Below are 13,011 nucleotides of genomic sequence, written 5' to 3'. Positions count from 1 at the left end.
GCCCTCAGTTTTCTTTCTAGCATGACAGTTAAGCACACACGCACATAGAGAATTTGAAGATAAAACGTAATCTGGAAACCTGAAACAGTCTGGGCGAGACCTGTAAGCAGTGGAGTGGAAGGATAGGCCTTTGATAAACCGGCCTGAGAAAGCGACCCACGTTTACAGTCTCCAAGGACAGGTCTGTCCACAAAGCTTCTCAACAGCTCCGCCTAGTGTCAGATATGTGAAATCACACCTGCAAAGACACCCACAAATAGGGATGGCAAAATGTAATTCACTTGGGACTGTGGTTTCCAAAACAAAACCAATGGGAAGTGTCTCCCTGGTGATCAGAGAGTGGCAACCTGGGTGTTTACCCACTCACTGCTGCCTCCTCCTAATGAAGGTTTTGCTAGTATTTTGAGACAGGGCCACACGAGTAGCCTAGTCGGCCAGGAACTCACAATCCTCCTGTCCCAGTCACTGCCCCCACTCCCAACTCTCACCATCCCCGTTCTGAGTATGGGAACATACCACTGTACCAGCTCAAATGGTGTCTGAATGCTTTGAGAATTTTTTCATTTCCTCCCGTCGGGGTACTGTTAATAGGGGTGTACAGTCATGGAAGAGCCTACATTGCGTGTCTCCTTGTCACATATAAGGTATTGATGTCTCTGTGTGGGGGCAGCTGTGCTTTCTGTCTCTCTGTGGCCACAGTTCAATTTTAGGTATCTTTCTCTGTTGCTCTCCACCTTACTTTTTGAGACAGAGTCTCTTACCAAACTTGGAGTTCTCTCTTCCAAGCTAAACAGGCCGACCAGGGAGCACAGGGAATCCACTTATCTGTATTCCCACCTTCCCCCAGCCCTGGTGTGGTTTGGTTTTACATGGGCCCTAGAGATCTGAACTCAGTCCTCATGTTTTCATAGTGAGTACTTCACCCACTGGGCCATCTCCCTAGTCACTAAAGAACCCATTTTTAAAAATGAAATTACAGTTCTCAGACAGGTGTTGTTTGGTTTACTGAGTATTTCAGCCGGACCACTAAGCCACATTCTTACCACACACATGGTTATGCATCAGGTTCTGAGGCGTAGCTGCAGGATTGCTTCCGAGATAACTGAGCTGAGCTAAGCGCCACACCAGGGCAAACACTGGGGCTGTGCATCATTGAGTAGTGCCTGGTAGCTGGTTCTCAGGTTCTAGACCATTGAATATGGGCCCTCCATCCACTCACTTAGCTTTGATAGTTTCTAGAAACCTGCATGTTCGGTGACCTGCAGGAATTCCAGAGTTGAGACCCACGAGGCATGAGGTTAAAGAAACAGTTCTGAACCCAAGTAGGAAGTGTTATTTATTCATACTGAGTCAGACATCTCGCTTCTTTTCAGTGGTATATATCTTAGCAGGGTGGACAAGTACAAAAATAAGATTATTCTAGAAAACTCCAGGTTGGAGGGCCTAGCAACCATGTGGCCATTTGTGAGGAGCTACTCTGTGGCACGAATGCCTCTCTGTTTTGCACAGTATTCTAATCACAATTTGATTTGAAATCAGTTCAGTGCCCTGGAAATGGAGGGAGATTCCCCCAAGAAAACATTAACCAGTTAGAAGCATCTTCAGAAATACAATTGCCACTCAAGAACCCTGTAGAAAAAAAAAAAAAACAAAAAAACAAAAATACACTGTATAAAACACTACTTTCTGCCTCTTTTAGAATTCAGTAGATGGCTTGGATCATTTATTTATTTGTGTATTTACTTACTCACCATCAAGGTCTTATCATGTAATTCTGGGTGGTATGGAACTGTGTACAGAAGGCATTGTAGAGATCTACATCTGCCTTCCAAGTGCTGGGATTAAAAGCATGTGCCACTATGCCTGGTGCATGGCTTAGAGCTCTCCCAGCAGAACCGAAACCTTACATGCCTGAGAAGCAGGAGACATGAGTAGCCCTTTCAGTGCCTAGAGGAGAGCATCTTAAACCTTAAGGGTACTCAAGTGTGTAGATGAACAGAGGCAGTAGGAAACAAGCTGTTTTACACTCCAAACTTCAGCTTTTACTTGCACGTGAGAACCCCACCTACGCTGTGGGTCTGGACTGAGTCATCGCTAAAGAGACCAGCCTTCAGCTCCTCACTGGTAAGAATGCATGATCCTGCAGCAAAGGAGGAATTGATGAGGCAGCATTTTATACTCCGGGGGCCAAAGGACAAGAGTTCGCAAAGCTACGAAGACATTTCCCTTCCTCACGTCCTCCCACCTTCCTTTTCGTATTAGGGTTTTGTGAATGCTAGGCAAGAACTATACAAGTGAACTTCACTCCTAACCCCAAGAAATTGTACTTCTTGTGATTTTTACTACGGATTAATAAAGCCTTAACTAGCTATGTTTTTTGTTTTGTTTTTTAATCTCAGAAGGAGATTACCCAATGCTCTCTTAACACTTCATTCTTCATTCAGCAGAACCCATCCTGACAACGTGGAGCCCCTGTGAGAGTTTTCTTCCCCTGATAGGATGCCACAGCTTTACTTATCTCAGAAGGTTCTAGTAGTGTCCACACAGAACAAGGAGCAGCAGAAATCAGCAAGCCAGGTCCCACTCAGATCTGTGCATCTGTTACAAATACAAACTATCTAATTTCCACCCCACCAGAGAAGACACAGCAGTGTTAAATCAGGTAGGGCTGCACAGAAAGCGCAGGTGTCAGTGGTCTCTTTTTACAGACACCAATGTGATTCACAGCTGTGCTTAGCTTAAGAGAGGGCTGATTGTGCCTCTACCAGCTGTAATTATGAAGCATATGGGTAAAAATTCATATTGGCTGTGTGCTCTACTCTGATGAGTGAGGGACATGCCATGTGCTACAGCTTATCTCACACAAACATTTCTCCAGTTGTAAATGGGGGTGTGTGCGTCTGGCACTTTCCTGACACTGACTATTCCTTAATAAATGATTTAATATCATACACTTCTGGTTGTCACTGGGATGCAAATGTTACCCAAGGTTTGATCAAAAAACAAAACAAAACAAACAAGCAAACAAAACACTACAAGTCCTAATAGGGATTTGAACTTACAGTCTAGCCTTCATCTACTATCTTCTCCTTAAGAATAAAAATAATAGGGCACAGTTAAATTTAGAAACATAGGGCATCTGGGTGTGACATCTGATACTAAATCCATAGGAAGCTTGTGTGGTGGGAGGGAGGAAAAATCACTGTCCTTTGAATTTGATATTATGAGTACTCACTCGCCCACTCCTAATGAACTCCTCATTCGTGGGCTTTGTAGACACATGGGTGCCACCAGGAGGCTCAGTTTGGTTTTCAAAATCTTTAGCAACATGACAATTGCTTCAGTTTACTCTCTGACCCAGTGCAGTCAACCAGACTATAATTCAGATGCCTGATTCTGAATGAGACTGGGTACTTATGGACCCTAAGACCCATGAGACCCACTTCTACAGGAAGATCAGAGCCACTGAAGACAGGGCAGAGATTTGAGGCTGACAACAGGGTGGGTAAGTGGTCCAACAAGGCTGGTTATCATGGGACTGTCCAGCTCTGGCTGTCAATAGTCCTTCCTGGGTACACAGTCCCCAAAAGAAACTTGGCCAAGTCAGTGTGGCCCAAGTAACTTTCCCTTGCCCAGTGAACTCCCCAGCACATAGCCTTGAACCTGCAGCCTCAGACCCGGGTCCTGCTCCTGAACTCAAGGAATTCTGGTCTTACTGGAATAGGCATCTTCTAAACAAAACAAATCGTCTTCTGCTGAATGTCTGCTCAGTGGCCAGTGACCAATTCGAGGGCTTCTCTTTGGAGATTCCAAAAATGTAGGCCATGCTAAAAACACTGGAGTAAATTGGGTTGCCTACACTGTTCAGGGATATCTTGACTCTCCAGAACACTGAAACTGCAGGCTGAGGTGGGGGACATACCTCTCCTTTTCCCCCTCGAAGAGTTTAGCATTTATTAACTCCCAGGGATCCTAAACTCTTTGCTGATGGAATTGCCCAATCTCTGTTTGGCTCAGGCAACATGCAGGCTACCTGTCTCCCACATGTCCTCTATGCCAACATTGACTTCAGTGCTCAAACATTCTTGAAATTGGGTGGAGGGGAGTTATAGCTCTGTAAAATAAAAATGACACCTCCAACACAGTAGGCTAACTGGAGGATGAAAGAAAGCTAATGCCCAGATGGAAGAAGCATTTTCCAAATCGCTAACTCTGCTTATTCTGGGACCTTGCTTTATACCCAATATGAGTTTCTTACCCCACCCCACCCCCCGAAAAACTGCTTTACTGTCTAATGGGTAAATGGCTACACATTCAGTCTGTAATTCTTAAAGCATACTGGAGATGTACATAATCCTATATGTGTGTGTTTCCTGTTTCGTATTGCTTTTCCTCAGAAGATAGTGGAGGTTATTTTTTCCTGTGACTGTGCCAATCATCAATTCTAGTAAGTCCATGCAAAAGAAAACACACTGGGATGCTGTCCAGCTAAAAAATGGTTTCCATTAATAAAGATAAATGCTGTGAAACTCAATTATCCTTGTCTGTGGGACAGACTTTTGGACAGCATTCTACTCCCAGGGAGGAAGCTAGAACTCAAATCCCAGACAGGTGTAGCTGCTCCATCAGGTGAGAAAGTGTTAAGGCCAATTTAGCAAATTCTCCTTCTTAATTAAATCACCAAGTAGTCCCTCCCCACCTCTTAAAGAAGAGGATGGAATATGGTTTGGAGAAATCTCTTCCTCAAAGCTTCTTGGAGTCCTTATTGCTGCTTTCTGGTCATAGTTTTCTCCCCAAATGTGTCTCCAACCCAAACGTCTGGGTTTCAGGACCAGTCAGATAAATTCTTTCTAAAATGCTCAGGAGTGATATGTGCTGGGAGAAGCATATCCCATGGTCTTGTGTAGCACACCTACCTCTTTAACTCCAGGCACTTGTTTCTGGCAAGAAAAAGAAAACTCCCAAAAAACAAAAGACAAACAAACAAACAAAACACAAAGGAAGAAATTCCATAGGCCATACCAGGAGACTGGACACAGATCACCTACAACTCTCAATGTGGAAAGAAAGATTTTCCAATCTGTTCCCCATTCTATTCAAGGTATAACTGAGGCCCTCAAAAGGCTGCTATTTTGATTCTTGTTCAAGGCAAACACTCCTGAAAGTCTGCCAAGTGAAGTCTCAATTTGCAATTTGTGGGCATCACCACAGTTTTGACTAAGTATACACCAAGAAAATGTCCCAAATTCAACGGCCAATTTCATTCTGGTTGCTAAGCTATGCTTTTGTAATTTAAGTATTCCCACCAAAATGTCACATCAAGTAGCATCTGAGATACAAAGGTAGACACATTTAATATGAAATACAGAAAGTGCTGGTTATCTTCCTCCTGCCTTGACATCCTGCACTTCAGAAGCCCAACCCAATACAAAGACTCAGATGAGTGTGAATATTGAGCAATCCTCCTATTTCAGGGACTCAGTCCTCACAGAACAGGGAAGGGAGGCAGAGTCTGGGAGAACTTGGTTCTTTTCCTGCCTAGAAGATAGTAATCAATGGAAAAATCAACATGTGCACATATCCCACTTCCAGAGATTATAACTCTGTAGTGAATTTTGAAATTATTCACACTCAACCAGAGCATGGTGGACATATCTGTGAGCATTTGAGAACACAAAGCTATCCCTGCTTCAGTTGGATCTTCTTCAACAGCTCAGCTTCTCTCACACGAGAATCTCACAGAAGGTTTCTCTGGCTGCTGGGGAGTCTTCCAGTTCACTGTGACATTCCTGGATGGCTCTTGAGTGTCCTTGGCATGGCCATGTATTTCTCAATACGGAGGTGACTGAGTGAGCAGAACAGATGGCTGAGACATCCGCACAAAGACTGTTGTCAACACCAAAGACCCTCCTGTCAGAGGGGCTGCTTAGCACTCTGGGTGGAATGCTTTTTGTCCAACCTATCCTGGTAACAGGTAGCATCACAAAGTGAACACTGAACTTGGCACAGGAGTGGTGGGGAGGGGTGTCCACAAGGAGAATTTGTATGTCAATTAACATCCCATCATAAACAAGTGGCCCCATGGAGTAACATGCTTCCACCTTTCTTTGGCAAAGGTCTCAAATGGCAGTAAATAAAGGTACTGCTGATCTCCCAGTGCCAAGGCTTTATCATACCCCATCCCACCCCCAGCCCCCAGGGAAGAACCACAGAGGTTATCTGCCAGTCAGGTGCCTTCAAGTTGCTTTGGATTGCTACACTTGGGCCCAAGGCATCTTATGAAGGGAAATGCACAGCTTCAAAGGACTCAGAAAAGTGGAAATGACTCCAAGTCACGAGTTTTCCTTCCCTGACAGCTGGTCAGAAGCACAGGCATCTGGCCATGTCTCCATTTCCCAGATCAGTAATTACCAATTTAGTTCCAAAGAAGATTTAGAGAAAAGAAACAATTATGGCAGCAGAGATGAGAGAGTTTGTTTTCCTCATTAAAACATGATTAATTAACTTGAAATCTGAGTAAGTGAGTGTGACCATGGCCAGCTTGGTGACAGAATGTCAAGAGCAGCATGCAGCCCAACACCTGTTCTGCCTCATCACAGAGGCCAGGCCAATAGTGGGAATCAAGCTGCCTGAACCCTACCCTAACTCAGAACACTGGCCAAGTCATGCAGTGGCATCTTAACCTGGGTGCCAAAGTTACTACACTTCATTAGAATGCCATCTCACTCTTCCTAGATGGGCAAAGAACTTCCTGGCAAGGGCTAGTGTGATCTGTGTGTGGATTCTCATTGTTGGGGAGCCTGAGACCTACCCAAGGTCCTGCAGTACAGTCAGGTGCAGAAGAAGGCTAAGTGATTCTCTCATCTGGCTCAAGTCTACTTCTCCTGCTAGGACATTGAACGCCTTCTCACTTGTTCTAGACTAGGCAGTAGTCTATCACAAAATACCCTTTAATATGGTCAATATCAAAAGTTTCCTCTAGGCAAGAGAGCAAGCAACTGAATGCATTCATTTTTTCCTGAGGTTGAAGAGAATATAGTAACTAACCATGGCTTGCCTATTTTTTCTTTGTTTGGGTTGTTTTTGGTTTTGGTGGTACACTGGGCAGTTTGGCATAACCAGTCCCATAAAGTCTGAAGCCCAATGCACTGTTTTGGTTCACAATGAGGTGTTTTTATTATCATTTCTCTCTGAAGTAGAAAAGATCTGAAAGCTTGGAAATCAAGAGTAATCAAGATACAGTCTGGAAGGCATTCAGTTGCACAGTTGAGGTTCCCGACTAATAGGCAGAGAAGCCAACTGGAGGTGTCCCTCTTGGAAGAGCTGAGTTCAAGGCTGCTGGAGTTCAGGTGAGGCTCTTCATTTCCAGCGATGTCTGACTAGTGAGGACTCATCGTTAACTACCTCAGGGTCTCGGGGGGCATGACGGCAGTGCAGCGGGAGCAGCAGGAGGAGGATCAGAACCAGGAGAATGGCTCCACACACACTCATCAGGGCATAGGACACAATCCACAAGATGGGCTCATTCAGAGCCTGTGCTGGAACACAGTTGCTGGCTATGTCTTCCGTGGAAAAGGGCCCAGAAATTTCAGACACTGTGGTACCTTCAATCTCTGAGGAAAAAGAAGGGAAAAGGTTACAGCTGTGAGTCAAGAAGCCCTTACTGGCAGTGGGCACAGAGCTCATGGCTGGTTACACTGAGGCCCCAATTGCTCAGATACTGAGTGTGCACTTAGCAACAGCTCAGGAGCAGCATGCCCTCAGGAGTGAAGATGAAGGAAGAGTAGAAAGAGGGGGCAATTTGCTCTTCAGAAAGCTCAGTGGAAGCTCCCCTGGGATGGGTGAGGAAGGGGTCTTTTGGCAAAGCTAATTTGACTCCATGTAACACTTAGTGAGACCAACCTAGTCTTTTAAATATTTTGTTTGGTTGCAGGGTCTCACTCTATAGCTTGGGCTGGCCTGGAACTTGCTATGTAGCCCAGGCTACCTTTGAACTTATGGCAGTCCTCCTGGTTCAGCACCTTGAGTGCTGGGATTACACTTGAGCTACCACATGTAGCTCAACTCACTCTTAGTGGTTCCAAGATTATCCTAGCCACACTGGCTTGGGAGAGTCCACTTCCCCTGTCCTATGTCAAATCTTAAAGACCATGAAGCAAAAGTGATAAATTAACAAACATATGATTTGTGGTATAAATGGTGACACAGAAACATAGGGTACTGTATTGGCCTCTGCTAAAGACCTCAGTGTTGGAATAAGGTCCGTGAATGAAGTTGGGTGAGATTCCTGAGAGCTTGTGAGAAAACTCCAAGGAAACAAGACAAGAGTCTTGTAGTCTCTGCTCCTTCATAACACGGGTTGTCCTTGGAATGAACCTTTGAGCCCAGGTATAGACCAGAGTGAGTTTTACTTCAGATCGTCTTACCCACTATTATTCAGAATGATGTATGACTGACTGTGTACAGCCTACACTCATGTGACCTTGCCCTTGTGATTATATATACTTGGGCTTGCCTCTCCTTCCAGGGCTGTAGCAGCCAAAGGCTTTACTTGGGTGCTGAGGAAAGTGGACTAGAAAAGTCTCCTGACCACTCTCTTCATCCCAGAATACGACACCACAAAACATTTCCTTTTTTTTTTTTTTTTTCCTTTTTTGATTCAAGTCTCAGGATCTTGCCAAATATGATCTTTCTCACTTGGGGAATAAAACAAAGTCAAAATGACAGGAGGACAATAGTCTTTAAAAAAATGCCTTTAAAGGAGGAAGAAATGGCTTGTTTCCTTTGTAAAGGCCATACCCTTTCTGGCCTGTGTAGATTCCATGATAACAACTATTTTTTAACACCTGAGCATGAAAAAACAAAACAAAACAAAACAAAACAAAACAACCAAACAAACCAGCCAGTGAACATGGCCTGCCAACACCCAAGCATGGTGAGACGCAGCCTCAGTTGATTCACCCCTAGAAGTCCCCAGTGGAAGGGAAGGAAAGGGATGTTAGCACACAACACCCAGGCGGCAAAGCCAACTGGCCACTTCCTTGTGAAAGTCAATGTCTCCTGACACACAGCCACATCACTATCCATCCTGGGCTCTCTTGGTTGGGTTACAGTGCTGGAATGATGACTCTGGCCCCTCTAGTACACATGAGCTGAAGCATCTCCTGTCTGTCACTTTATGGAAAGGTGCCAAGATCTGCCACACAAATTCCAAAGACAAATGACTCCACTCCAAATCAGAAGGTAATGCATATTTACAATAGAAACCTTGCAAATAGAGGGAAGGGAATGGTCACAGAGACAGCAGTCAGAACAATACTAATATTCTTTCGTGTAACATTTTTCTATAATAAAATCATTATCATTAAATCTTAAGTCCAGCTATTTTGATGACTACACAAAAAGTCATATTATGGACACATCAAATCACATTACTTCTGAGTGGGAGAACTACCAAGCACTTGAGATAACAGGTAGTATGTTTGCTGGGCATGCAGGAGGCCCTGAGTTCAATCCTCAGGATTACAGAGAGAAAGAGTGGAAAAACTGGCTATTTGTATTTTCATTTCTCTGTTCTCATGGATTTGAACAAATCTTCCAGGTAGTAAAATCTTTTATATATTGTGAATGCCTTTGTGGAGCAGGTCATTTGTTTTTCTTCAAATTTACTTTGTAAATGAGATGTGTCAGCCAGTACATGGATGAAAGTAAGCCTGCGCAGTGCACAGATGGCATTGCAGGAAGGCAGGAAGCAATCCAAAATCACTTGAAACCACTTTTGCTTCCAGCCAAGATGGAGTCACAGGGGCCAGCCTGACCTCCCACTTTTAAACAAATGCAACACTGCGTGAAATGATGCTAAAGGAAAAATAAAGGAAGAGTGTCCTGGCACAGTTCTATGCCTCTAGGCTATAGGCTAGAGAGAGAGATGTATACACCAGGTTGCTTCCATCATAAGCCCTGGCAGAAGTCCAGGGGAAGAATGGCTATAGCATTTGTAGTACAGGCTCATGCTGAGGAGACAGCTCCACCAGAGGGTCAAGGACTCCTGGAGCCTTCAGCAGGGAGCTCAGCCAGCTGTTCATATCCAGGGGTCCTGTATCCATGTCTAATCAACTACAGACCATTCCAGAAGAATAATGATGTCTCTACTGAAAACATGCAGACTTTTCTCTTGTCAATATTTCCTGGACAGCACAGTGTGACACTGAAAAGTATGATGTCATCTAGAGATGATCGAGTGCAGGTGGTACATGAACCTGACATTGAGTAAGGTGTGATGTCATTTAGAGATGATGCTCAGATTCTGTGAAGACACTGGGCCATCTCACAGAGAGACCTGATACTGTTAGTCTTGACATCACCTAGAGATGGTGTAAGGATTGGACAGTGCTTGGAATTGGTGCAGACAGCGGGCTATCTTATAGAAGAGGCTTGTGCATCCCTGAGCATCCTTGGATCTTGGTGTCTCAAGATTCTGGATCTCATTCCTTGGGTTTTGAAGGATGCTAGCTTGTAATAGAGAAACTCTATCCCAGAGGCTGGGAGATGTCTTGTGTTGGATTTTAGACTCTCATAGAGGAATCTTGGAAGTGTGGTGGTTTGAATAAGCTTGGCACAGGGAGTGACACTATTTGGAGGTGTGGACTTGTTGGAGTAGGTATGGTCTTTTTGGATGAAGAGTGTCACTGTGGGTGTGAGCTTTAAGACCTTCATCCTAGCTGCCTGGAAACCAGATTTCTCCTAGTGGCCTTCAGATGGAGATGTAGAACTCTCAGCTCTTCCTATACCATGCCTGCCTGGATTATGTCATGCTCCCTCCTTGATGATAATGGACTAAATCTCTGGACCTGTGAGCCAGCTCCAATTAAATGTTGTCTTTATAAGAGTTGCCTTGGTCATGGTGTCTCTTCACAGCAATGAAACCCTAACTAAGACAGAGAATGACGAGCACTCAGTCTATAGGACAAGGTACAGCAAGGAGATGGAACACACAATTTACACTTCACATAGAGAAGAAGGGAAAGGCAGTACACAGGGAAGGATTTTAATCAGAAATGCCACAGATGAGTTCAGTTGCACATAGGATATTATGGCAGTGATTATCACCATTTTCTAATGAGGAAGTGAGAGGAATATTTAACATGATAGAGATACAGAAGATGTTAGAAGATCTAAACCAAACTTCCTGGTTTGAAAACAAGAAAAACGCATCACATAATAATGGTACATGCACTATAGACTTCCATCGTCAGGGTTGAAGAGATGGCTCAGCAGTTAAGACCACTGGCTGTTCTTGAAGATAACCTTGGTTCAATTTCCAGTGTCCACATAGTTCAAAACCATCTGTAACTCTAGTTCCTGGGGAACCAACATCCTCTTTTTGCACACCTCTGCTCACACATACATACAGCTAAAACACCCCTATATAAAAAACAAAAATAAATCTTTAAAAAAGACTAATCAAATTAAAGATATCATAATAGAACTATGTGAATTGACACACAGAGAACACTGAGAGCCAAATAGAGAACCTCAGTGTCTGTGGATTATCTCACACTTTTTCATGTTACAGGGCCAAAGGAAGGAGGACAGAAGACCAAGAAGACAAAACGGTAACTAAAGATTATAGAAATTAATGTGAACTATATATAAATTCATAGATTTCAGAGATGTGTGCATGTACACACACACACACACACACACACACACACACACACACACACAGAGAGAGAGAGAGAGAGAGAGAGAGAGAGAGAGAGAGAGAGAGAGAGACACATAAGCACATAGACACTCCCATCCCTAATGAAGAACCGAGAAGGGCATGGTCAGGTACAGTGGGGGAATTAGAGTAGGGTTTGATTCATGCATAACACATGGGCATGTGAGAATATCGTGCTGGCTCACTAATATGAACAATTAATTAATACATGCTCATAAAAATTCTAGAAAGGACAACACACAGAGTGCTTAAGAATCAGCCATGCCAGGTCGGGGAACCAACCCCAGAAATCTTCATACAGTTGAATGCCTGCATTTGTCTGTTTCTCATATATTTGTTATGTCAAAAAAAAAAAAACCCAAAAAAAACAAAACGCCCCAAACACTCCCATAACAACAACAACCCTAACCCTAACCCCCCCCAAAAAAACCACACTCAATAAAATCAAATTTTCGTCATTGTTACTTTGAAGTCAGAAGATGACCTTATGCGCTAGGTCTCAGAAACCTGGGACAAATGTGGCTGAGGTGGATATTAACATATTAAAGCAGATGCTGGCCAGCTCTCCCAGCACTCCCCACTGTACCCCTATCCCAAACCTTTCTCTCCTGGTGGTTTCTTCTCTCCTAGCCTGATCCATATATAATGCAGCCATTTTGGCTACCCTGTTTTCTTGTCATCTTTGCCTGGGACACCTCTCTTGGTCAGTGGTTTCTCTATTGCTTCCCTTCCCCATTTAGTCTGCCAGCCATGTTAAGCCTGAATTCTTATCTCTGCCTGTTTTCTCCCTTATATCTAAAATCTTCTCCAACTTTAGGACTCATCAAGTCCTCCTCCTCTCACTTAACTTTTTCATTCACCATACTCCTTTAAGACTTTCAGAAAAAGCACCAAGCTCGGGTTGTCATACATAACGCATTAGATAGAAACAACCACACACTCATGACAGCTATGTGCTCTGCAGCATTGGAGGAAAGTGGATTTCAAACCGAGGCTGAGAACTGGGGATGTGACTCATTTGGTATCGAGCCAGCCTAGCATGCAGGAAGCCAAGGTTCCAAGCCCAGCACTGCCCAAGCTGCTGTGGTAACCCCAGATCTAGGGAAAGCAGGAAGCTAAGAAGTTGTAGGTCATCCTAGGCCACATAGGGAGGTTGAAGTTAGCCTAAGACTCTTCTCAAAAACAGCAATAAGAGCTACATGTAGATGTTATTTTCTGGGACAGCCCTTCACTAGGTATCTGTGCGTTTGTTAGATACATTAACTGTGCTATGAAGCTGACTTAACCTT

At 44.0% G+C, this 13,011-nt stretch overlaps 1 protein-coding gene across 2 annotated transcripts in view; it reads right to left on the bottom strand.

Moving 5' to 3' along the window:
- Positions 1–1,318: 1,318 nt before the first annotated feature.
- The window catches only part of Bace2 (beta-site APP-cleaving enzyme 2), an 86,209-nt gene continuing 74,516 nt past the window's right edge, over positions 1,319–13,011 (bottom strand). The window contains exon 9 of one of the 2 annotated variants that reach the window (NM_019517.5): positions 1,319–7,613. In NM_019517.5, the coding sequence (NP_062390.3) occupies positions 7,360–7,613 (254 nt within the window). In that variant the 3' untranslated portion in view covers positions 1,319–7,359. The remainder of the gene's footprint in view (positions 7,614–13,011) is intronic. The other variant, XM_006523068.3, reaches the window with a different exon arrangement.

Source organism: Mus musculus, chromosome 16 (assembly GCF_000001635.26).
Source record: "Mus musculus strain C57BL/6J chromosome 16, GRCm38.p6 C57BL/6J".
NCBI classification, from domain to species: domain Eukaryota; kingdom Metazoa; phylum Chordata; class Mammalia; order Rodentia; family Muridae; genus Mus; species Mus musculus.
The sequence above is the reverse complement of the archived record's forward strand: the minus strand, read 5'-3'. Positions and strand labels throughout refer to the sequence as shown.